The 27097-nt window shown below is 41.7% G+C and overlaps 2 protein-coding genes across 7 annotated transcripts in view; one reads left to right on the top strand and one right to left on the bottom strand.

Moving 5' to 3' along the window:
• ORC3 (origin recognition complex subunit 3) overlaps positions 1–2861 on the top strand; it is a 37091-nt gene extending 34230 nt beyond the window's left edge. For 4 of the 5 annotated variants that reach the window (XM_075046585.1, XM_075046586.1, XM_075046588.1 and 1 more), the window contains 3 exons: positions 155–271; positions 1410–1489; positions 2724–2861. In XM_075046585.1, coding sequence (XP_074902686.1) covers positions 155–271; positions 1410–1489; positions 2724–2829 — 303 coding nt within the window. In that variant the 3' untranslated portion in view covers positions 2830–2861. Of the gene's footprint in view, positions 1–154; positions 272–1409; positions 1490–2723 lie in introns of those variants that run through there. The other variant, XR_012653046.1, reaches the window with a different exon arrangement.
• Positions 2862–8778: 5917 nt separating this feature from the next.
• On the bottom strand, positions 8779–26210 carry AKIRIN2 (akirin 2). Of its 2 annotated transcripts, none has more exons than XM_075046589.1 (5): positions 25537–26208; positions 14360–14503; positions 13623–13772; positions 9779–9850; positions 8779–9462 (listed from the first exon to the last, which is right to left on the bottom strand). In XM_075046589.1, the coding sequence occupies exons 1-5, from the start codon at positions 25742–25744 to the stop codon at positions 9452–9454; spliced, it is 585 nt and encodes a 194-aa protein (XP_074902690.1). In that variant the 5' UTR covers positions 25745–26208; the 3' UTR covers positions 8779–9451. The 2 variants fall into 2 exon arrangements, 1 of the variants encoding a protein (XP_074902690.1); XR_012653047.1 differs by lacking the exon at positions 8779–9462 and adding an exon at positions 10712–10905 and having other exon boundaries at positions 25537–26210.
• Between the last annotated feature and the right edge of the window lie 887 nt (positions 26211–27097).

Consider the following 27097-nt stretch of genomic DNA (forward strand, 5'->3'; position numbering starts at 1 on the left):
TTTTCCTTTGTACCACTACTTGCCATTAAACACACATCCAGTAAACATTTGGTTAAAATACCTACTATGTGAAATAATGTTATATGTAGCTCTAGAGATTGTTCAAGATTAAAAACTGATCGAAGTTACTGCTTTCATTTTTTTTTTTCATCAGAATCAAGCTTTGAAAAGTGGTGGAGGAAGCATTTCTAATAAAGCTCCTGACATATGCATAGTGTATAAACTTCATTTGGAGTGTGGCAGATTGATTAATCTCGTTGATTGGTTAGAGGTATGTTGACAATACAAACAGTGCCTTTACCTGCTTTCAGTATTCTGATTTATCTTTATGCTGCATGTCTGCTCTTTATGCTGCATGTCTGCTCTTCTTTAGTGCCTTTTCACAGCTTAAATCATGGCATTCCTTAGTCGCTCCTGTGCAAGAACACACAGTAACTCTAATGACCAGCCCACAGAGTCTTCCTCTGAGTACTGTGAATCACTTATTTTCAGCATTATTACTCCATGATTAAAATCTTTTGCTTCTGCTTCTATTTTATGCTCGGCACAGATCAGATATTATTCTTCACAAAGCTACCTTTAAGTTTTCTGTGACACTTTTATGGAAACAGGCAAGTGCTGCTGCTTGGCAAGTATGGGGCTGTTCGAGAGAATGCTTGTGCTAGGGCAGAACAAAGGTCCTTCTAGCCTGATATCCTGTCTCATACTGTGACCAAAAGCAGAGAGAATATAACAAGAGAACCTACATTAATATGATACATTCTCCAAATACTCCCTAGCTAACAATCATGTTTTAGCTCTAGAGTTTCTTTAACTGGAATGGTTTCTCTGTATTTTGTAAGCCTACCTGGATTACATTACCAATATAACTTTCTAGCAGCCACAGCATCTTCTGGCAAGACATTCCATAGCATAACTACATGCAGTGCAGAGGACATGCCTTTTACTTGTTCTGTTTTATTTGCTGCTGCCTTGTTTGTGTATTGGAAATAAAAGTGGACAGAAGATTCCTAACCAGCCTCTTGCTGTCCCTCAACTTCATAATTTCTTCACAGCCAACTTAGCTCCTTCATTTTTCCAGAATGTTTAAGCAGTTGTGCATTGAGAACACTTTTCAGTTCTGTATTTTTTCTTTCTCAGGGACCAGAACTATATTGGTATTTAAAATGCAGGCACACAAGTTCATGGAGTGATGTCTTTTCATTCTATACTCCTGCCATGGTAATATGTAACTTTGCTTGCTCTTGATTGCTGCTGAACTGACATTCTCATGGAGTTACCGTTCCAAGATCTCATTCTTCCTGAGTGATAGTCATCAGCTCAGAGCTCTTTTTTTTTTTTTTTTTTTTAAAATATATGCAGCTCTCTCTATGAAATGTGTTAAATCTATGCTGGTTTTCCCCTTCTAGGCTTTCTCAACTGTGGTGATGGCAGCTGAGGGACCAAATGCAGATGCACCTTCCTCAGACCAGGTGGATGATATTATCCAGTATCCTTTCTTCATTTCTCTCAAGTTTGACATTCAAATGCTTACAGGATTAATGAACCAGGATTTTTAAAATACAGCTTAATGTGCACAGATAACTAATTCCAGAAAAATTAAAACTAGTTGTCTTAACAGCCTTAATGTACTGAAAATGTCACAGAAATAGATCAGCTAAAATAGTTGGGCTGGGGGCAGTGAGGTAAGAGAGCAGCTTTTGTCCATAGGAGGTGTCTGGATCTGAAACAGAACCAACAGTCCTTAAAACCAGTTGAACTATTCTAATTGGTTAAATCATCTGAGAGTTGGTACAGCTGCTGTATAGGGGGAGAGCATTACTGGGGAACAGATGATAGGATAGCTGTGACCTAGAGAGCAGATGGAGAAATAAGAGACAGGTTATTATGAGGAAGATAGAAGCATTAGCAGAGGAAATGATTACAAAAGTAGTGTCTCTGTAGAAGTCATGAGTTCTAGTACCTTAGAGCTGAGAATTTTAGTTCCCACAAAACATCCATTCTGCTTCTCACTTTGTCCTGATTCTTAACTGAGGTCTGCAAAATATTTAAAGGACGAGTATTGGAACCAACTCATGGCTACAACAGTAGTGCTGCCACAGAAAAAAGATGAATAGTTGTACAAAAGGAGGCTTAACTACAGGAAGAGTATTTATATGGTCTAATACTATACCTAGCTTTCCTTTATTATAAAGCCCTTCTGTTTTTACAAGCTCCACTGGTAATTAATACAAAACTAAATTCTCTATTTAACTCAAGGATATATAGCTGTGTGTCAGGAAGGCAGCAAGAAAGGTATAGTGAATAGCAAGTAACGAAAAGGTGGTGCTGTTTTATGAAACCTCAAAAAAAAAAAACCTCTACAATTATCTATCTTCCCTTTTTTGTCAAGGTCTGTGGAAGTATAAATTCTTTCTTCTTAGACACTACAAAAATAATATCTTTGTAGGCTTTAAGCTTCTCTTAGCAGTGGGGAAAGGAAGTCTTCCTTTGTTGCCACATTGTATGCATGTAGCAAAAGAAATACTGATTAGATTGAAGATTTGTGCTTCTGTAGGCAGATGATGCTCTGCCCTTATTTCCAGCAATTTTAGTGTGCAACACATTTTGTGTAATCTGTGCTTACCATGACTTAGAAATCTTCACCTCCTAGAGAGAACAGTGTCTCTATCAATATGTGTCATAAAAAAAGTGTACTCCCTTTCCTTTACTGAAATGTCCAGTGCTCGTTTTATTCGAGCTGTTTCTGAACTAGAACTCTTAGGCTTCATAAAGCCTAGCAAGCAGAAAACTGACCACGTGGCAAGGTTGACATGGGGAGGCTGTTAATGTGCCACCAAGATCTTAATAAACCTGTTCTTTCTAACATTGTGCAATGGCTGTGTTCCCACTAAACTAGTCCTTGCTAACTTTGCATACTGAGTCAAAGTCAACGATGACTGAATGTTGTGAGATACATTCCGAGTGCCTGGATAGGCCTGAATAGCAATGTTGTTGTTTTAACACTCAGCCTCCCTGTGTAATGTACTGCTCTATTAATGCTCATGTTCCAAATATGGTATTGTTGTGCCAGTTTTAATCTTCTTTGATGTGTGATATTTAACACTATACTGATACAATTCAGGCTAGCAAGCCAAAAGGACAACAGTGGCTGTGTAAGCTACAGAGTGATGAAGCAGTATTATTAACTTGCTTATAAGCTGACAGGATTTGAGTCATCGTTATGAAATGCCTTCCAGATCCTTTAACTACAGATTTAAAAATAAATAAAGCCAGTATGCTAAAAAAGACAATAAGCTTCCATGTTCAGCCTCTGCTGCATGTTTTTCAAACCAAAACTGGTCATAACTCCCTGAAAACTCCTTCATGAGGAAAAGAAAGGGACAGAATAATTTTGAAGATACAGGTTTTTGCTCTTTGAGAAAAGCAAAAGCAAACTGTTTAAATCATTCCCTTTTTCTAGCAAAGTTGACTAATACGAGCTGATGTTTGCTGGCAGGGGAACTTGTGTCAGCATAGACTAAATGAGAACATGGAACTCACGCACATTGGACAAAGGTAGTAAAATCCACACCTGAAGTACACATTGTAACTTTTCTATTTGCTGAGGAAAGGAAGCAAACAAAGGAAACAGCTGTGTGAAAATAACAACTGTTGGCCAAGAGTGTTAAAAGCACTGCTCAGCTGACAGCTCTTCAGTCAAAGAACCTTCTCAGTGAACCACTTGGCCCTCTGCACTAAGCAAGCCCAGGATGGAGCAGTGCCTACACCTCAGTACGGGTTACCAGTGCTGTCCCCTTTGTACGAACTGGACTGGAATGGCTCACAGCTGCTGCCTTATACTGTAACAACAGCCACAAATAAAGTGCTGTGCCAAAGTGCTGGAAAACCATGGTCATTGCCAGTGTTCTGGTCCCCAAGGAAGCTGAGGTTGTTAAGAAAAACCCACACCTGATTCCAGATACCAGAGTAACATGGGTATGTCCTAACCAGCCCCATCTTTTTTTTCACACTCACTCAAAAGCTACACTGCAGATCTTACTGCATTAAGCTTCAACTTCCCTCAGACCAGGGTTGGGGAGCAAGTGTGTTTATGCTGATGTCAGGATCCAACATTTTCCAAACATGGAAAAAAGCCTTAGAAACCAAAGGATAAAAGCTGTGTTTCCCTCCAGAACAGCAGATATGTCTGCCATACACTGATGAGCTGTCCTGAGGGCTGTGACACATGCACCTCAGTGGTATGGGTGGAGACTTCAGGTCAGTCTTATCACCTAGGAAAGGGCTGCAGTTAAGAGAAAAGTGTTTGGACTTTGTCTCTCCCCACCTACTTAAAAGCTGAATGGCGATTACTGAGTTTATTGTAAAAGACTGTATTTACCTCCAAAAAACTCCCAGACTTCCTCAGCTGACTGAGAAAGGATGACAGACTTGAGTTTCCTTCTACTTGAGGCATTTAAGTGCTGCTCTTAGTGCATGTGTTCAGCTGTCACTAGAATCCAGGTGCTCCCACTTGGTTGCACTGGCACTTCAGCCTACTCAAAACAGCTGAAAATGATAGCCTGGAGCATGAAAGACTGAATCACTTGCACAAACCAGATCTGTACTGGGGGAGGTGGGGGGGAAGTCCTATGACAAGAACTTGTGACTTACCAGGCTGTTTAGCCAGGAATGTATGGAAGATAAGTTAGGCTTGTTTTAAATACCCTCAGAGAAGGTAGGAGTCATTTATTTCCCCACTGCTCTAATTGCACAGACACAGCAACACTTCCTGCTGTATTAAAGGGAGGGCCCAGTTCTAAATGTTGCCAGACAAATTAAGAGGCTGAGGAAGATGAGTAGTTTATCAGCCTTTATACTGGCTAAACATACAACTTGGGAAACATAATGATGAAAACTCGGAGCAAGAATTTTTAGGATCTTAGTGGAGCAGTTGCAAAATTCCTCTTTTCCATCAAGACACAGGGCAAACAAGTTCCACTGCCTTTCACTCCAGAGACCAGGCTAGGGGACCTGCATTGTAGTGGTCTTTGTATGTAAGGCTTCCAAGCAGCAGCAAGGGAAGGGAGACATTTCAGTAGGAGCAGAATGTTGAATAGCCCTCCTCTGCCCTGAACCTCACCTATTTATCTTGCCACTACACTTGACAAATGAGAGGGAGCAGCAAAACAGCCGAATGTCTCACTGATCTGCAGGAGGACACAGAGCCAAGTGCCCTGCGCAGCTGTCCTCTGCCACCTGCCTGCAGCCTCCCCAACCCTAACCACCCAATGCAAGATAAGCACATACCATCTGACTTTCACACCTTCGGAGGGTCAAACACTTGGAAATAAAGGGAAGCAAGCCTCAACAGCATGTGGCTTTTAATCCTCAAATATGCAGGCAACATGACCTTGGAACAGAAAAATCAATAGGTAATGGCCATTTCTTCAACTAGTAACAAATTCTGAAGCTTAAAGTCACATGATTGCTATGCTATATATGGTTTCTCAGGATCAAATTTTTAATTCAGTACTTGGCACTTCAGACTGTAAAATGTATAAAGGGGAAATAATTGATTAAAATTATGCAGGAAGTGCTGTGTAATTTCATTTTCTTCAGCAAGGAGGGTAGGAAGGTTGGACAGTTAAAAACACAAACTAAACAGAACTAGTCATAAATTCCATTTAGTTTCCCTTTCTTCAGAGGCTGGACTGTGTAGTCAGAGTCCTAGCTGCCTGGAAAGAGCCTAACATCGCTAAATTCTGAACCAACATCAGTAACAGCAGAGACACCAGCTATGAAAAAGCAGCTTGTGCTTTTCCTCCTTCAATGGAATTCTGGTGCTAGGAGTCTAGTAACACCAGGCTTTCTGTTTGCAGATAATCTGGCTATATAGTATGAATTTTACATTTGGTTCCTCTAACTTATTTTACTACTTTTTGTTGTAAATATACCAAACTCACCCTCATATTCATATACCTTAGCTGAAATACACATACAGGAGATTTCAACTGCCCATACATATATATATATGTAATTTTAAAATCTTAGTTTCTACAACTGTCTGCATAGTAATACCATGTTCTGCAGATACTCCAGGAAACCTTCTCTGTCTGCAATGTTCATCAAAAGCAAACATGACTCCCCCTCCCCGCCAAAAAAGCCTATGTTTGTATTGTGGTGCTAGCTCTGAAACTGTAACAATGTAAACTCTCATCTCTGAACTGATAACTGTATTGTATTCTTCAGTAGTCACATCTTTCAAGAAAACTACTGCCAAAAATCAGACCTGAAAGTAAATTAACTCATTTACAGATGCTGTTCTTTGACGCCTCTTTACACTACTGCACTACTAGTTTCAAACACAAACTTGGTAATTTTTCTTTTATCTCACAGCCTGCAACACCAGTAAAATACAAGAATAAGCCAGGTGCCTGTAAAAGCCAAACATTCACCCTCACATGTTTCATCTCAGAGAATGGCTTCCCATACAAAGGTCACGAGCACTGGTTCACAACAAGAGCATAAACTCTCAAAACTTTACCAGCCTTGTTCTTTTCCTCCCCACTGTGGAATCATAGAACTAAATCCTTCCCAATTCCCAACTCGGGAACGGAGAGAGCTTTCACAAAACAGTTTCTAACCAAAATCTGCTAATGGTCTTGCTGTTCAAGAGTACACAGGCAGATGTCAAGCATCAGCACACAAGATTGCTTGAATCTCCTTCCTTTTCAGCCTTGAAAAATGCTTAATAACCTTATGGTTATATGCTTTCACATCTAGACACAAAAATCAACACACAGTCAGGACATACCTACTGCTTTTTAAGTACACAGTCTGCTTGAAAAGAACTGACACATCACACTACCTTAAAAACGGATTAACCAAGATCTTTGGTTTCACTCTGTTAAGCTTACTTTGCTTTTGGACAGACTGCAGTTACACAAAAACTGCAAAAATACTCTAAATGTGGCCATCACAAAATGTAGTGCCAAGAACTGAGTAGTTACTGAATCTTACCCATTTCTACTTGACTTGAAAGCCTTTCAAAAGGCTCTCCAAAGCAGGTTTGGTTTTAAGCACCAGCCTGCTCTTCACAGCACCCCAATTTTCCTAATTTTTTCATCAGCAATCAAGCAGCCAGCCATTTCCCTACTAAAGAATAAGTCAGAACAAGCCTTTCAAGTGAAATTCATCACATCAGATACTGGCACTGAGATTAGAAAAGGGAGCCAGTTTAAAGTCCAAGACAGAACAAGCAGCAGGTTAAAAAATGAAAAATTTCAAAGAATGCAACCTCCTTTTCAAAACGAGCACAAATTAAGCATACCACAGCTGTGATGCATAAGCACCCATGGTGGCATTATATTTAATCTGCCAGAAGACTGCTTATTATGCATTAATTTGGAGCAACACAGGAATGGCTGGGTGCTAACATGACATCACTTCCTATTTATAATAACTCTTAATATCCCAAAGGAAAAGATAAGCTGAGATGCAGAGTTGATCACAATAGCTGCTATCTTAATTCTACTCTCCTATCTCAAATTATCAGTTAGGTATACATACATTTCTATCAAGTCAGAACAAGGATCTTCTAGAACACAGCAGATACAGGAGATGTATCAGGATACTGGAATTTGGGTAGTGGTCTGTCTAAAAGCGGTGGTTTTCCTACACCAGGCAAGTTAACAATAAAAGGAAGTCAAAAAATGAGGAGCAGGAAGGAGAGGGACCGAGAACCCTGAGGCAGACAACAGCCCTTGATAGTTTTATCTTCAGTAACAGAAGACCCGAGAGGGGAGTCTAGCAGAGACTTCGCATTTGTGAGACTCTGAAAATATAGTAAAGACAATCCAAGCATTAAGGTAAGATAGGTTTCAGCAAAGTGAGCAGCAAACACTCTGATACTGTGGCAATGTGCCTAATTCTGAACCTGTAATCTCAATACTAAGTGAATAAAAGTTCACTAAGAACTAGAGCTCATCACACAGCTTCTCTGGTATCATAAGCATCAGCACAAGCCAATTAATGTGTGTATCTACCAGCTGAAGTTTCAATTACATTTCAACCAAAACTCATCCGTTAATTTGAAATGGTACAAAGATCTATTACACAACAGACTTCCACTTAACCAGAAGTTGATAGTAAATTAGAGAAGACAACAGTTTATAATCAAAGGATTACTTTGAAACTGCTTTGAGGTCCCCAAAGCAGATAACCCAAGTAATTCAGTAAGCAATACTTCTACCCCACAGCACACAGATCTGGACTTGCCACATAGTAACTTTTCAGTAATTCACACCTAGAGACTCAGAATCACACAGACAGCAGCAGCCAGCACTGACACAGCCATCTGGAAACAGCTGAATGCAACCAACAACAAACTCCTCAACCCTGAACACAAAGATCACACACCTTTAGCTCTTCCAATACCTATGTAGTTCCAGCTTGTGGTGCAAGCGCCTGCTCTATCTCATGAACAGATTTCCTCTGATGTGTCACTTAAATCTGAAGGAAAGCGCAGCTGTTTGAGTCAGCTGCAGCAAGTTAAATCAACATTTCCTTGCCAGTTCTGTACCAAACATGCTTCCACAACAGGAAACAATATAGCCAATTTAAGGAAGATTTCTTTGCCTCTGAAGAATTACCTGAGATTTTCATCCACCTTGTTCTCCGGATTGAAAATTCTGACCCACCCACTATTGCTAGTAAATAAAGTTTTCATTTAAACACTCAGATTTAAGTTTATTCATACACAGCAAAAGTTCCACCTGCATATTAAAAACAAACAGATTAGAAGTAAATGTTTTATTCTTCCAACTAAATTCCAGTACTACAAGGGCAGTAAAACAATGATACACTGAAAAATTGCAGCAATAAACATTTGTTAAAGACTGATAGAATAAATAAAAACTACAAAAATGAGAAATCATATAAACCCATTCTTAACCCCCAAAAAAGTCATGGAATACAGAAATGCCCTCCTTCACTATTTCACAGGCAGTACTGTGGGCTATTTGCTTAAAATTGTCCTGGGATTACATTCTAACTTAACTGTGATTACAGCTTTGTTGTAGTGCACAGTTATGAAAACCACACTAACTTCAGTCAGAAGTGTCATTCTACATTTTTTATTTACACAACCAGTGAAGGGCAACTTCTAGAACACCAGCTTTAATCCTTTACTTTTTCAAACTTATTAACATAAGAAGCCAAATTGTAATGATACAGCAAATGAGGCCACTGGTATTATTACAGGTAGCAAAGGTCCACATCCAGGTGGTACTGACATCAGGGAGCACTCCAAAACCAGTTGCTGCATAAGAGTGGTTGCCACTGACAAAAGCTTGAAATAACCTGTGTTCACAGGGGGAAAAAATATGGCATTGCTGCAAGTCTTTACTGGGACAGCTTGCAACAATAAAACAGGGTGTATAGGGCAGCCCACATATGCAGAAAGTGTGATTCATGAAACGTCTGGAAAGAGACAAAAAACAACAGTTAATGATGGAGTTAACAAATGCCAGCTCTATCACAAACCTCCTATGGCAATATCAAAACCTGCTTTCAAAAACAAAAAACCAGCATGTTATGGGAGACAGTTCTAGACGTTTTAAACAAAAGCTGCATTTTATCTCACGTATTCCTTTCAACCTTGGTCTTCCATATTACCAATTTAAAGTATAGTAACCCGGGGCCTAGCTGAAGCTTAACAACAAACAATGGCCATTTAAATTATTGAACATTTGGTAATTTAACACTGCTATAGGAACCAGAAGAAATAGATACTCACAACTGGCAGGCTGTTCTCCATATCGTCGCATGATTTGATCATGCGTGAACTTCACAAATGCGTCATATTGTTCTGCAAGCATGAAGCATTAGAAGTGTGAGTATACCAACTTTAACTCAAGCTGAAAATATTCAAGGCTACTTTTTTGCACATAGAAATCATGTAAGTTAAACACGCATCCACTAGCAAAGTTTTAAGTGACTTTACACAGTTCATAGCTGCTATTTCCTTTTCAACCCCAAGAACAATGCAGCACACGTCCCCTTAATTAAAAGACTTTCCCTTACAAACTTCTGTAACGGGAAAGACAGTAATACGTTCAAAAAGAATTATGCTGCACATACACAAAGACCTCAATATACCTAACACCTGCTAAGCATCAGACACTGTACTTTGAAGTAATCAGGTGTGCCCATTTTAGAGTTCCATAATGGGGGCAGAGTAGTTAAGCAAACACAGCATTAAGGTCAGTGCTAGGGTTGGAAACATAACTCCTCTGTGCTCCTATCACTACCAGATATAAGAATATTAATTTGATGAAATGGAAACACAGAAGTACAGGAAAGGGACTTGCTACGGAGTTAGAAATTCTTTTTGGTGACCACCAGAAAATCAAAAGCAAACAACAAACTAAAAGGATGAAATGCTAAGTGACTAACACTTGACTAACTCCAGTCATAAAAGTAGCCACAATAGGAGACATATAGTTGACTGTGGACTTCATGAAAACAGTTACTGTGTAATCTGAAATTTAGATATCAAACATACTAATTTGGCTTTGAACTAAGCAGTTATTTCCCAGAAAGATTATTCTTTCTATACACGCATACATACAAATACATTCGCAGTATTTTATTCAGTTTTAATATTGCACTCATCAGCAGGATATCACCTTTCAGAATTAGGAAATTGAACAAGGAGAGTAATATCTACCAGATGCCGCTCCTCTCCATTCCCCTTCCTCCCTTGTGGAAAAATACATGTGCAGCAATGTGGGGTGTTCTGAGAAAAGGGCAAGGTCAAAGAAGGCAATCTTCAACCAAAAATGCAGTTAGATTTGTAGTGGTTCCTAGTCCCACAGGTTTGCCCCATTAAAGTCCCCATCCTCTTGCAGGGATGAGCTTCACCTTTGAAGTAAACAGGGTATCAGTAATCAGCAAGTAGAGCAGCAGCAGCCCAAAGTACGGACCTGACCCAAGGATCTAAGGACATTCATCCCTGACGGAAGGGGCCCAGGGTCACAGCAGCCAGTTCCCCTCTGCCCACAAGCGGGACCTCTGTTCACTGTAGTTCTGACTGATGGCTTTTCAGCAGCCACGTGAGGATCTTAGCCAAACAACAGAATATCACAAAGAGCAGATTGAAGGATCTCTTCCCCAGAAACCATTTCCAAAAATAACAGCAACTAGAACTTTTCCTACACCTATGTATTAAAGGCCAGAAACCAACATGCAAGCTTTCTTCTTTAAAGCTTTAAGTCAACATACACCACTGCATCATCTTTGTGAAAACTAGGGCTTTGGAAATTTAAAGAATCCATGGTTACTAAAAATCCCCTCTTGTGGCGTTCGGATTCAGAAAGTTAAGCAATCCAAAGGTAAGAGCGACCTACAGTGAATTACTTGAAAATTTAAGTGAACACTTGTAAAGATATTTACATCACTGGCATCCCTTATCATGTTGTAACTATTTTAAGTCAAAAGGAGGCTAAATGACACGAATACAAATATGATTACCATACTCTACAATCTGACCTTTAGTATAAAAAGCTGTTTTTCACAAACAGGTTCTAGAAAACCTTTCAAACTGAAGTCTAACTTAACCCTTATACTCCTTCTCTGGTTTTAAAATCTGCAAAGGGTCTTGCAAACCCAAGTTTATGCTAACACAGCAGTTTCAGGTAACAGACACAGGAGGGAAAATCAGGGCATTATGGTGATCTGAGTTTTCCACTTATCAAACACTCACTCTGCATGAAATGCAACTCTGCTCACAAAGAACATGGGAGAAGAAAAAAAAAGGCAGTATCTGGCTAACTGCCTATAAGAAAATCATGATTCAGAAATGAACGAGGAAAATATCCGAGATCAAAACATTCAGTTAAGTCACTTGAAAGCAGCTATTCAATTGAGATTTATTACAGAATTTCCAGTTACATTTCCACTGACTTCACTAGTTTGTAAGAATGAGTATCACCTTATTGTACAAAGTTCAGAAAGGGATATAATCATTCTGTCAGGAGAAAAACATAACTGGCCTTCTATGTAAGGCATTTCTAAATTCTTTTGGCAATCTCTTTCTAAATTCCCATAATGCTGAAAAAGATTTATTGGCTTGATATATGGGATGCAGTAACACAATCTTTCTAATAGCTCTTTTGGTGACGACCATCACAAGAACAAGTAAACCTAACTCATCTCACTGTAAACCACAACCCCCCAAACAGAAACCATCCCCCTTCCTTTCCCAAAAATCGAAAAAGAAAATGTTCCCTTTGGGACTGACAGATGGAGCTCATATAAGGAACTTGCCAGAGGGGCTCCTGCTTGTAAAGAACTACAAGTTTGCACTCAGAAAGGGTCTGGAACAAATGTGAATATATCTGGTCTTCAAACGGTTATTATGATCACTGCTAACTGAAATGCATTTAAGAGAATGCAAGAAATGACCCAATTCCTAACATAAATAAATTAGAAGAAAAAAGCTCTATGGAGTCCTAATTCATCAGTCTGAAGCAGGTTAAAAAGAAAAACATAGAAATGGAACATTAGGCCCAAAGCAACAGAAGTGTTTAGAGCTCTAGTTACAGTTGTAAATAGATGTAGATTTAAGAAGGACTTAGAACTATAGCAACTTCTTACATAGCAATGGCAGATCAGCAAGCACAGAACATGAACAGAGGCTCAGGTGCAGAGACAGTACTGTCACAGGCCACCCACAAGCCTGACACAAGTGTGGCGACTTTCTGCATGGGCATGCCTGCAGAAGGTCTTGTTCCCACACCTGAAGAGATCTGCAAACTTTAATTCTGATGTGTTTTCAGGTGGGAAGCAGAACAGCCATGGGTATTCAAAAGCAGGTTTGCCGCCAAAGAATGCAGTCAGATGTTCATTATCATCACACTAAATATTAAATTAGATGCCAAATCATACTGTGAAGGCACCTACCTCTGAATGCACCAGAATTTAGGTGCTCAAATGCTAGCAAGATGAAGTAGAGAACTTCCACAACTAAAGAAAGGTCATATTTACAATGCTGACATTAACATGATCCTTATGGAAAGGTAAGTTGGCATCAGGTGCCAAAAATATCAGCTGAATGGTGCAAAATACAACAATTCAACACAGAGCATCAGAAATGCAGCTGAACTACTGACGCTCAGGCAGATAACCAAACACCGCTGGCAGCAGTGTAATGGTCAGTACTGGGAAGAAAAAAGGAAACCTTAGGTACTGTCATCTTGCCAAATTCCAGAAAAAGGAAGTCAGTTCCCAAGCAGGAAGAAAAAAAGTCCTTCACAAAGAGCTCTTAAGCCAGTAGAATAGAAAGTCTTTCTGGCAAAAAAAAATGAGGAAATGATCAATTCAGACATTATAGCAGGAGAAAGTTCTATCTGAAATAAAACCACTGTTTCCATTGATTAGTAATACCCAGGAGTCATAGTTTCTGTCCAAGGCAGCATAGAAGAAAAAACCTATCAAAGAGACTACACATCATTTTTTTTCTGTCCTGTATGCAAAGTCATTCCTTAATCAGATTAGGTCAGAAAAAAATACAGCGTAACAAAAATCAGAAAAAGTTTTAAGCTTTCCAACTCAACACGTTATTTTGAACTATAATATACCTGCAAGTTTTGTGGTCAAAATTTCTTCATACTCTTCACGGATTTTCTCTTCGCGTTCTTTCAGCAAACGTTCACAGATCATTCCAACTTGTCTGAGAGTAAACAGAGGCTGTTCTTTTTTCAATGGTGATGATGCTGCAGATGAAGTACCTAAGATTAAATATTTGGGCACACCAATTTATATTTACGAGTAGTTCGGAACCATTTTTTATCAGTTTTCTTCACATCTTTTACATTAAAGAACTTTACAAAACATTTGGAGAAGTCTTTCTCTGCCATTTGAACACTTCTAATTACTACTAAAGTAAAATTAGACACTCAAAAGGAAGACAGGTAACAATGGATAATACGCACAGGTATCAAAACACCAAGAGTGTTACACAAACACTGTGAACGCCACTTAGATGGCAGCTGTCATTTACAAATTTAAGCTTCTATTTTATGTAAAAAAATTACAGTATATTGTATTTGTGCAAAGACAGCTGCTTTGCAAAAGCCTATTACAATATCAGTGGCAGAGTATGCAGGATGGTCTCTTGAGAACAACGCAAGCTTTCTGTCCTACTGATTTTTAAAATGAGAAGCTACAATCTTCCAGATTAATGCTAGTATTGCCAAAAAAACCCAACAGTAACTCATGAGAAGGTGCCATAAACCACCAGATAACTAGGGAGAATTATTTACACAAACAAGAGTCTAAAAACACATAGCGGAATTACACAGAATTTTCTGGGTACCTGGCAAAGCTGGTCCAGTAAGAAGAAATGCATGTGGCTGTGCATCAGTAGAACAACAAGGATCTGTCTGCTGGAAGCTATTTTCTAAGTGTCTCCTCTTCTGCATGCGTTTGTACTCCTGTTTTATGTTGTACAGAATTTGTTCTAAAAGAAAAATAAAAAAAAATTAACCCTAAAATAATTACATTTCAGCATTTCACTTAACTTTTTCCACTCAAACACCAAACACTGTAGATAATTAACAGATAATAAAAGCTAGACTCCTAAAACATGGCCTGCAAACACCACGTTTTACCGAAGACACAAACAATGAAACTAACTAAAAGAAAGGTAACTCCAGACTGTTTTCACCAGGAGAACACTAGCAAAAATGTTGTTAGTTAAGGTCAGGTATTGGTGCCAGAGTACTGTTAACAAAAATAAACAGCATAAGGTTAAAATTTAGGAACTATCAATTATACAATATACACAGATGAAAATCAGGCTATAGAACTTCTACTGGTATTCATCATCTTCCCCTCATACATTGAATTTGCAGTCATCTTTCTCCCCCAGTGTTTTATCATTCATACAGTTAAGGGTAACAAAAGACTCCAGTATAAAACATGTACATGAAACATCATTCCTCTCTGTACAGTTACTGGCATACAGACAGCAAAGTGAACAGGAAAACACAATTTTGACAGAACACGCATAAAGCAGCTACTGCTTAAAACCTCAAAGCATTGGAAATCGACAGGCAAAATACAAAAGCCTTCCACAACATTTTTGACAGCCTCAGATCTATCCAAATAAACACAGTGGATGGATCAGTAGTCTCTTTTAAATGAGTATGGCAATACATAGTTCAGCATTTGATTGCACTGAATAAAATACAGTAAGTGCTTTTAATCATTTAATCTCTGTTGTAGAATTACAGGTAAAAAAGTAATCCTTGCAATAAAACTATCAACCAATCCTGCGTGCCTTCTCTCTGAAATTTCATGTACCAAAAGGCTCTCAGGTGCATCAGTGCCTTAACTGCATAGCCTCTGGCAATGTAAAATATTAAAGAAAAAAACAACAAACAAAAAGCCATTTTCTATTTTTCACAGGAGACCTTCACAGAAAGAGACTTCTGAAGACTCTCTCTTTATGAGAATTCTTCAAATGCTCGAATGCATTTTTAAAGTTTCCCTACAGGATCGGCTTCCACTGAGATTTCTAGACTTTTGGCAAAGACAGCTTTCCAAAACTCAGAGACATACAAATCCATGTGATCATGTCAGAGTTGCAAAGGACTCCACTCAGTACCTTCCCGATTCTGTTTGGCATTTTGCCAATACAATACCATGAAAACTTCTTGACTAATTTTCAGGTTTGTGAACAGTACGCTATTGAGGTTCCATATTTGAACAACCATGCTAAGCAAGTAACTTCACTACCAGCTTATTCACTCAGTGGCTGAAGCCTATGCTAGACCAAGCAGAAGCAAACATTTGCCAATTCCTAGTTCAGAGGTTTAACTATTATGGCAGTTCTTCAATTCCGTAAGTCAGTCTGGGGGCTTTCAATTTATAAAAAGAGAGGAAACCATTTCCAGTCAAGAGGAATACCAGTATTTTCTGCAAAGAAGCATCTTGTTTGGATTTTGACCACTGACGAAGGCCTTGCAGTTTACATCTTTTCAGTTCCATGCCTACAGTGCTTGTACAATTTTCAACTCCATAAAGGGAGATCAATAACTTGGTTCAAAGAAGCAGCAAATGCAGAGGACATAATAAAGAAGCACAGCAGGGAAATGAATAGAAGGAAACTATGAGAAAGTGGGGAAAAAAGTACTCAAGGGTGGCTAGAGGATTCATACTTTTTATAGGGCAAGATACATACTACACTCCAGCGTGGTACAGAAATACATAAACCAGGTTAAACCAAGATGCAGTCAGGCTTCCAAAATTAAACAGAATCCCATGTAGAATTTGTCACATACATACACACTGCATCAGTCAGATAATGGCCCTGCAACATTTTTATTCAACAGCATTATGGTAGTAAAATGATACTTTCCCTCAGAATCAAGTGCTGTTCTAGCTAAAGCAATACTGCATAATTTTGAGTGGGAACCAAATTAGCCCTTAAGATAACATCTGTCCTAAAGCATGTCTATGCTATGAGAAACATGACTGCAAACATTCACACTGTATTTACATTAACTGAAGAATGTAATAGACCATGTGCATCCTTCACTATGACTGCTTGGTCTTGGGCATACTTTCCAAATTCCATATGAACTGCAAAAACATCAGCCAAATTTCAGGAGTAACAACTTTGATAAAAATCTTCTCTACAGCTCTTCTTTATATTATGTTTTTGCAGAAACATTCTCAAACCACATTAACCACCAAAATCATTAAGGAAGAAAAAAAACCTAAACAGACTCTGGTCAATGGATAAAACTGCAAGAGTTGAAACAACAATTATCGACCAGGTTTCCTCCCTAACAACCCCTGCAAATTACATAGGAATGATTCAGAGAAAATGTTAAAATACCAGCCAGAATAGAAGGAGCAAAAGCAGCAGGGGGTGGGGAACAGGGAGGGGAGGCGGAGAAATCGGGTACTGACTTTGGGAAAACAGTAACAACTGGGATAGAAAATTAAGATTTGTGCACCAAGGATAAATAATTCTATTCCAAATTATATTGAATTGCAGACAGAGAAGTCTCAATGGTATTACAGTAATTTCATCTACTTCTAATCTGGAAACACTTTTTAACTTTCCGTCTTCAAATCTTGCTCTGAAAATCAAAAATCTCAAGAAATACCACCAACGGATACATTGGGAGATCCCTGTCCTGACAAAACCACTTCTGACAATTTGCATTACTATAACTTCAGGTAAAGGTATAAAACTAAGCAAAGCTGGTGGAGAAGGGGACTATTTAAACATGACAATACACTGTCTACATTGCAAACAGCTACCAGGAGAAAAAAGCCTGAAATCTGAAGTCCTTACTGAACACTTGTTGAGCGTGTACCTAAGCTGCTTTGGTAACTGGTATTCCTCTACTTAGTCTAACTTACGAGATTTAAGGCATTATTGCTCAGCACAGAGAACTGGACTACAAGCTCTACTCAGTAGTGTGCTGCTAGTAGGCAAGATAACTGTGAGAAAGTTTCATACGTCCCCATTTCCACCATTTGTAAAATGGAGATTAATAGTCAAGAAACACAAGTTTAATGTAGCACTGAACTGTTCAACGACTTCTCACATGAATGATCAGACTAGTAATGCTTCAAATTAAGCAGGTACATTTTTGCAGCAGCAAAGACTGAGTAGACGTTTTTATTAACATACAGTGGCATAAAACCTTCGCCTTTAAACAAAACTACTTCATTGTGAAGTGAAATGTAAGTTTACAAATATTTATGACTGATTTTAAATGAAAATCTGAATAGCAAATTGAATTATTTTGTCCTTTTTTTTTTAAGCAACCTAGGAGAGTAAGAAAAGTTGTTTAAATGCACCAAGTTACTTCTGGCATTTACAGTTTTGCTTAATAAATCCACAAAAGTGTGTTTGATGAACAAACAGATCCTGTCCAGAATAGTTTTTATAGCATCTTAGCCCTTGAAAGAAGCCATGAAATATTAAAGCAGTGCAAACCAGACAACTTTTGCAAAACACCTATATGGCAGACATCTAACTGTAAAGCCCTTTAAAACTCTGGCCTAGTTAAACAAAGCTTAGAGTTAGCAGATCTCATTCTCCAACCTAGTTTTGCTTCCAGAAAACCTTCCTGCCTTTTCAAGTTCAGTTTCTTAACCTCCCTTACTTCCAATTAGCTCTGACTATTCTCTCTGCAGTTGACAACTGAATTAAAATGTGCATTTAACTAGTGTCAAACACAGGACAGGGTTTTTTATGTGTTCTGCAATGTGGAGGCCCAAATTGCCTTTTTCAGCAATGACATGCATTTAATTAACAAATTATTTTATACATATAAAAATCCACAATCTGAAAGTACACTCATTAAAGAAAATCTAAGTGAGCTTCTCTATAGAACTGAAGTGAGAACTTGCCTCATATGTATTAGAACTCATTAGAAGTTTTAAATAAAGACTTGCATCCACCTTATAGGTGCTTAAGTTCAAATCAGACATTGTACATCAGGCAGTAATTTCATTTATGAGATGACAAAAGGAATATATTTAATATGATCAAACATACACCACCGTGGCCTATCCTCAGTTTCTTTTTAATTTCACTTTAGCCCCTGTGCTCAGTGTTTCCTACTGGTTATTGGTACCTCTGAAGGCACAGAGCTAGCTAACAGGAAACACCAGGCAGAGGCACTGAACATGAGAATTAGGCTTGCTGCATCTAGGGTGGTAGCAAGAAAAAGCCACACTCCTAACACACTGAAATGAATTAGTACTTCATAAATGACATTTCAAAAGATGACTCTGAATCCCAGCCAGTTACACAAGCCTGTATTAAACGCCCCCCTCTCCTTCAGGTTCAAGGCTAAGATGAAGAATGACAGAGACTGCTACGGTCTCACCATGACCACTAAAGGCATAGGGGATTCAGTCAAATACACCTGAATATAATGAAATGCACAGATACTCTCTTTTTATCTGGAGCTCTGTGTACTAAGAGCATGAAGCTGAGTACATACGTTCATGAAATATTGCATTAAGATGAAGGACAGCGTTCACACCAGTCTTCTTTCAGAACCTGAGATATGATTCAGGGAACCAAGATTTCACGGTTCAGCTGCTTTCACACCCAATGAAGAGAGGATGAAATGCCAAGGGGACAAATCAGAATTCAAGTTTGACATCTGAAACATGATCTGTCACACTAATGGATTACAAAGCCAAATACTCATTTCCAAGGAGTGATGTCTTCTTCTTACTTCCTTTCATTCATGATAAAAAGGCAAGTTATTCTTTTTCAAAGTTCTGTCATCTAATTACTTCATCCTGACCTGTAATTACCTAGAAATTATGTACAAGGGAAACAGCAGTTCAACTTGAAAAGGTAACAAGGCAAACAATTATTTTCTCCATTTTAATAACTGCTTATCGACTATGAAGGTGCCGACTGCTTCCCCTGAAGGATTCCCCCCCCTTTTTTTTTTGGCTTGATTTTTAAACTAGCAATCTCTCATCTCAGTTCCTAGCTTCTCTCATTTAGCTGAAGGGAACTTTGGCAAAACATGTAGGAAGGTGACTCAATAGACTGAAATCAGAGTAGCAGTTTTCCTGGCCCGAAATGGAACCTAAAGCTCAGGTTTCAGTTTGCAATGTCACCATTAATCATATGTATTCAAACCTGAACCATGCCTGAGATTTATTCTAAGTGAATCAATCAAATGCTATCCTGATGTCAACTGCATACATCATCAGGGATTTCAGCTCCTGTTAAAGCAAAACTGCTTCATTGTCCTAGTTCAAATTTGTAAGACTTCCATTAGGCCATCACCCTTATTCAACATCTAGTTGTAGTGTCCCCACCAGACTAATTTTAAGAAGCTAGCTTCCCCTAAGGGCAGGGCTGCAGCAGAGCAATGGGTAACAGCATTCTTCGCTTTTTCTATCTATTCAACCAGGGAATCCACAGGCACAGTCAGAAATTAAAATAATCCAGATATTCCTCTTACTCTCTCGCTTTGGTCACAGACATCAGTCAGTCCAGTTATGTTTCTTAATTAGGCATGGTCTGTTAGACTTCAGCAATAGAACGTACACTTCTGGAAATCATGCTCACCTCAGAGGAGCATGCTCTAAGCCAGAGAGAACACTGGTAACCGGTACACACTCACACTTCACAACCAGCGTCTATAGCTACAGAACGGACAGAAGCAGCTCATAATGGACTCTGTGGCACAGCGCTGGCCACCTCACAAGATCCAATTAGTCAAGGTCTCAGGCTGATGAAGGTTCTGGTTCTCCCACAACAAGCTGTATGCTCACATATGCATTAGCTCATTCTGCAAATGTGTTATTTCAGGAAATCCCAGTTCTCCTGATCAAGGGGTTGAGGAATGAAAAATAAATCAAGCAGTGCAAAATGTATTAGACACAGCAATTAGATTTTTCTCTGCACATAAAAAAATGTCACATTGCATTTATCAGACTTGCCACTGAAACAAAAAACTGCTTCAACATTTTATGACATCTACAACCAAGGGTATTTAACATTTATAGTCACCACAGGCATCTATATAGAAATTTCTCATATAAATTAAATTATCAAGTCCAGATGCAGCCATTATGTGCTGGGGTTTTTTGTGTTGTTTTTTTTTTTTAAGGGGTGGGAATGTTTTGTTTTTTAAAATCCTAATGATTTCTGCAATACTGGAGCACAATGAGAAACTTGGCATCTTGCCAAGATAATTTAGCCATAAATACACATGTGGATAAATGTTAACAAAACAGAAATTAAGCAGAAAGAGATGCAGCACTACTAATATGTCACATTCCAAAGCCAGCAGATCTGTTCATTTAAAAGCCAAACCTGTACTGGCCACTGTCTGACCACGTTATCAGACAGAAGTAGTTAAGCTTGCTCAAGAGGGCAACTGAAAGGTCACAGGAGGACAGCCTATAGGGAAGACTAACAGTTCTTCCTATTCAAAAAGGTCAAAGTTATTTTCTTGCATTAATCTTGAAAATTTGTGTTAATTAGAACCAATTTTTATTCCTAGAATATTCTGTGACAGAAAAAGGTATATATTAAAGACAAATTTGTCTACTTTCTGTTTGTAAAGAGTCCTCCATGAGAGAGGGACTCTCACAATCAACTCTAGTTGCCATCTTTAACTAGAGATGTTTGCCATACACTTGCCATTAGAGCAGCAAACACCAATTATGCATACTAATCATTAAATACTGCATAAATTCAAGAGTTTCCATATTCCATCAAACTTTTGACATTATCTCTGCTTGGGTTGCAACCAGTGACCTGACTTGAAGGACTTTCTCAGCAACCCCACCCACTACAATTTTTGGTTTGAAAACGTTAGTTGCTGGTGAAGCGTTGAGGCAGATGAATGTTTCAGATGGAGGAAAAACTGCATGTGCAGATGCAAAAGTTTGTGGATTTTTAAGCAATTTTGCAAACTTTTAAAATACAACATTCTTTTTGATTCTACAAAGTTCTAGGTGCAAGTTAACTTCTGATTTTGGATGAGGACTATGGAAGTTTGTCTTCTCGGTTACTAGGTACCATGAATTAGGAGATTTCAATCCCTAGGGTCAATGCTTTCTCTCCTTCCTCCACCCCTCCTCCACTTCTTTGGACTGTATTTCCCACTGTAGAAATATCCAGACATGCAGGCTTTCTAACACTGATCTGCCTTTGAATTTAACAAACAACTAGTTTATTCATAGTTCTGCCCAGAATATAATATTTCATCAGGGTAAAACTGCAAATAACAGTTCTAAGACATCCAGCAGAGAACAGAAAAAATACTTCCGCTGCTTCCTTCCTTCACCCTCCAGAATTCACTTAACAGCTTCGGAACAGGACAGCACCCTTAGGGCTTCAGAGGAAACTGAACACGTACAATGCACTATGCACAGGCATCCAGACCCAAGTGCAGTTATTCTTATCATACAGAACAGTCTCATTTATAGCTATAACTTACATGAAAGTAAAACTCTTCTGTAGTATTCAAGCAGTAGAAAACTAATCTTAGAGGAGCCACTCTTTCAAAATTGAACCCGTCTTATGCCAGGCAGATATGTTCTGCACAGGTTATAGTGGACACAGTTTTGAAAACATAATTCTAGATGCAAACAGTGGTATACAAAAATTAGCAAACATACTCGGAGTATGCTCAAGCCAGTAAGCACAATTCCACAGAAAATATAGATGGTAAAGCCACAACTACAGTTTGGCTGCCAAAATCATTGAGAAACTGGAAGTGACCTAACAGCTGTTCAAATAACCACAAAATATTAAAACACTCTTGTGAGAGATAAATTTCATCTTGAATAAGCCTACCCTCTCTCAGACAGACATATCATTTATTTGTATATGACCACTCTACAAAGACAGCTGTTTTCTCATCTGATTACCACACTGTATTCTTAGTTCTCAGCACCCGCCTCAATCAATCCGTATTCTGCTTCCAGATAATTCATTTTTGAAATGATTAACCACTAAGAAGTTCTGGTGCTGATATAGCCTCCACTGGGTGAAGTTAAGCACTACCAGGATGGAGTATCAGAAGAAAAATAAAGTATCAGCATCAAGTTTTATATCCAGAGCTCTGATTTCATATGACCATTAATTTTCATTAAACAAAATTCAGACAGAAACTTTTTAAGTGCCGGAAACCTAAGCATTACAGTAACATGCTGAGAAAACCATAAGTGAAGTCAACTGAATTCTGGCTATTGTTACTAAATTTCTCAATATAAAAACGGAACAAAATAGTGACTCAGTTGGGAACACTTTTAAAATCAGACTGGAATTCTTTTCGCACACAGAGCAAGATTTATCTGACCCAAATGCAAACATCTACATCAGAAATAGTCATGTAAATTCATTTTACAGTCACTGGAAAGCAATCCATATTTCTACAGCACACTTTGCCTCATCTTAAGTCAGAGCTCTAGAATAAACCATCTGTTTCTTCCAACCGACTATCAAGAAACCCACAAATTATTAGGTCAGATGTACATTTACAAAATTAGATGAGATGAATCCCACACAATCTTTCAAGTGGCCCCTTTAAAATGATAAGCTCTATTTTGCTCCCTGATGGTCGAAATGAAATATTCACAATGTCATAATACCCCTAAATTCAACTGAAAGTAAAAACTAAGCAAGCTGCTTAACAGTCGCATTTGCACTAGCACCGTATAAAGATTTTTTTCTTGTAAAAGAAACCACAGAGGGAGCTTTTAAGCAAAACTCGTGTAAATGTGCACAATTTATAAATGCTTCAAGTTTTGCTCAGGAGCATTCAAGTGCTGTAAGAGACATTTTGATGTAGTGTCCTTCACTCTTCACTTTTTGTACTATACAAATGGCTTACGTAAAACACACCTTTGTCAGTACAGAATCACCTTTTCACATGGGTTACCACCTGCACCTCTGATTTTCTCAAGGGAAGATGATGCCTGTATTTCCTCAATTCCAGTAACATTTCAGTTTTTAAGACCTTCAGAATCATTAAGATAGGAGTTTAGGTATTACCTCAAATACTGCTGTAGGTTATCTCTGCTGAAAATTCTGTTGATTTCTCTCCTTTCAGCAATACACATTTACTGGCCAGACAATATTTATATTAAATATTCATAACCTAAGCTCTCCAAATCCCAAAGAAACAAGCCAAAAGAAATCCTTGCAATGAAGCAACACTTATCTCCTAAAAAGAATCAAATGAATTCCGATTTTGAACATCTCTCTCAAAGCATATGTAATGCCTCACTGTACCAGGGAGTGCCATCCATCACTACTCTCATCCCAGACCGCTGACTCATTCAAGATCTTTCCTAGAGGTTCAAAAAAAATACCAAGGCACCGATGCCAAGTTTAAGTACTTTGTATGCCCCCTATATATTTCCTCCATAGCAGTTTTTTATTATTTGACTAAAACCTGTAAAAAAACCCGTATTCTGCTGTACAGTTTTCGGAACCAAGAATACCAAAACAAGGCAGTGTCCTACATGGAGGAGATGGCAATTTGAAAACACATTCAAACTTACTGCTCGGCAATACCAGCAGTAACCCGGGGCCAACTTTTGTATAAAAGGGAGTACCGAACGCAACAGCAGAAGGAATTCGGCTGCAACAACTGCAGAGGGCTTTTTCCCTGCACACAAAGGACGACACAGATCCATACCTCAGCGCTACAGCCACTCATGGCTGCGAGCTTAACCGTTCTTAAGTGCATTACTGGAAGCTACCCACTAGACTAACCGTAGCGAGGGCCAATCAACCCTGCGTCCCCAGCCAAGATTCATTCCTTTCTTCTCTCCCCACTCGCCGGTAGAAGGAACTCGGTTGCTTTTTAATTGACAACAATTACACAAGCAGACCTGAAGCTTTTAGGGCCACCGGTTGACCCATCTCTCACACGCCAAGGATATAAAAGGGTTTCGTTCTCGCCCGACGCCTCCGAGACGAGGAGACGGCCCGGTTCCATTTTATCTGCCCTAAAGGCAACTCTCACCCTTGCACACAATCGCTTTCATCGCTCGGTTTTCCTACGAAACTTTAAGGATGCCACAGAACGGGTCACCCGGGACGGTGACACGCATTAAGGGCCTGGAAGCGGAATTAGCCCCTTTGTTTTATCTGCTTTTGCCTTTTCCCACTGGCGTTTTGCGGGTGATTGATGACAGGCCGCGCTCCCCGCCCTCCCTCCCTCCCCGGCCCCCCCCTTCCCCGATGTCTGAGCAGCGGGAGGAGGTGCCGCCGCCTCGGCTCGGGCAAAGCTCGACCCACCGATAATGGCTGCGAGGGATCGATGGGGGCCCCACCGAGAGGGGCTGCGGCCGCCGGCCGGCGGCGAGCCCCAGCCCCATCCCCGCCCCCGCGGACACGACGGACACCCCCCCCACCGCCCTCCCCCTCGGCGTTTCCGCAGCTTGACTCGCCCCTGCGGCTCTCCTTGCCACATCTAGGCACCCGTGCAAAAGAGGAGGAAAAAAAAAATTTAAAAAAAAATTCCTCCGTGCCCGTCCCCGACGCGAGCAAAGCCAGCCTCCCCCTTTCCTCGGCACCGGATCAAGCCTCCCCCCCCGCCTTCCCCCGCTCGGGTCCCTTTCTCCAGTCGTCGTGTGTGTCCCCCCCCGCCCCCGACCCCCTTTCCTATGGCCACCCGCCCGCATCGGCTCAACCGCCCCCCCCCCCCTTCCTCCCCGTCCCTCCTCCCCCTCTCCTGCTGCAAACGGCCATTTCTATTGTGTCTCCGCCGCGGCGGTGCCAAGCCGAGCAGGGATCGCCCCGGCCCCCGCCGCTGCCAGCCGCACAGCCCGACAGAAAATGGCTGGAGAGGGGACGCGAGACCCACCCAACCCTCCCCTCTTCTTCGTCCTCCTCCTCCTCCCCCGCCCCGGTCGCCTTCCCGGCCCCCTGCCCTCCGCACCCCCCCCCCTCCTCGCCGAGGTCCCCCCCCCCCAATTCCCCGGCCCCGGGGGACTGCCGGGCACGGCGGTGCCGCTTCCCCTCACCTGTGGTGAGCCGGGACGACACCTCTCCGAAGGGCGAGGGCTCCATGCGCAGGTATTTCTGCGGGGAGGCGGCGGCGAAGGAGGAGGAGGAGGAGGCGGCGGCCGAGGCCGGGGCTGACAATGGCGCACATCGCCTCCGCTTCGGGGACGCCGGGCTCAGCAGCGGGTCGAAATCCAGAGTCCTTTTCAAAGTGGCGCCGCAAGCCATGGCGCGGGGCGGCGGCGGCGCGGAGGAAGGGGGCTCGGAGCGAGGGGCAGGGGAGACGGCGGTGGCAGCCGGCCCTGCCCAGAGGCGCCTTCCCCGCTGTCTGGGGCGGGCTGGGGGGGAGGGAAGGGAGGGCGGCAGGGAAAGGAGGGGGCAGCTGCGTCAGGGCCTCCGCCGCCTACCCTGTCGGCCTCTCTCAGGGGAGCGGCCCCGGCCCCCCCCCCCGGCGGGCTCTCCGGCTCGGCCGGCTGGATCCCCCCCCCCCCCGCTCTCCGCCGGCCGCCCTGCCCTGGCCGGGCCAAATTCCGCCCGCGGCCGGTGGCGGGGCGGGAGCTGGGCCGAGGGGCGCGGGGCCGGGCCCGGCTACCCGGTCCGGGGCCGCCGATGACGAGCGATGGCGGCGGGGCCCGGGCGGCGGCGGCGGCGGCGCTTCCCTCTGTGACTCCCACACCAGCAATATGGCGTCAATAACAACGCCGCGGATTCAAAAACCAGCCCCCCGCACTGCGCCTGCGTTCCTGGGGCGGTGGCGGCCGCAGAGGCTCAGGGGACTGGTGGTTTCCCCGCCCCGGCCCCGCGGCTCGGCGGCGGGAAGCCCGCCGGGGCGGCTGGACTACAAATCCCGCCGTGCCCCGCGCCGCCCGCCCCGGCTTCCGGGTTCTGATTTAAATCCCCCCTCGGAGGCTGCGGTGCGGGGTGCGGGTTAAAGGACGGGGCTGCGGCGGGGCGGCGATGGTCCTCCGCGGGGCTCAGCTGAGGGAGCGGCGCGGCCCCGGGGAAAGGGGGACGGGTCTCCCGTTAGGTCCCGGAGACACAAAGGGGGAAGAGAGCCCTGCCGCCCGCGCTAGGCCCCCCGCGGGCTGGCCGGCTGCGGCCGGGGAGGGGATGGAGGGTGAGGGCTGCCTGCCTTTACCCCAGGCGCTGAGAGGGTCCGACGGCGGCTGTGTGTGAAATAAGGGCAAAGTGAACGAGGGCAGAGCAGGGGGCGTGCGGGAGTCGGGGGGTGGGAAGCGGGTGGAGGTGACAGCTGAGGGCACGGCAGGAAAGGCCTCACGGCGCCGGGAGCTGCGTCTCGGGGTAACCGGCCGGTTTCCTTGCAGTTGCGTAAAGGGCTTTCTCGCTTCAGGAGGGCGGTGAGGGAGGAGGTTCAAAGAGCTAGAGCCGCTGGTGGGAAGCGCGGAGGTCTTTCCTGGTCGGCTTCCTGACTGAAAGGAACTGCGTCGCAGTTCAGCCCAGGGGAAAAGCCGACAGGGCTTGGTGGGCCCCCATATACATGTAACCTTGGGCTTTTCTGTACCTAATCCTGTTAATTTAACCGTGAACGTAAAGACAGGTTGTCTTTGGAAGGTAAAATGA

Source organism: Buteo buteo, chromosome 15, assembly GCF_964188355.1.
Source record: "Buteo buteo chromosome 15, bButBut1.hap1.1, whole genome shotgun sequence".
Taxonomy (NCBI): domain Eukaryota; kingdom Metazoa; phylum Chordata; class Aves; order Accipitriformes; family Accipitridae; genus Buteo; species Buteo buteo.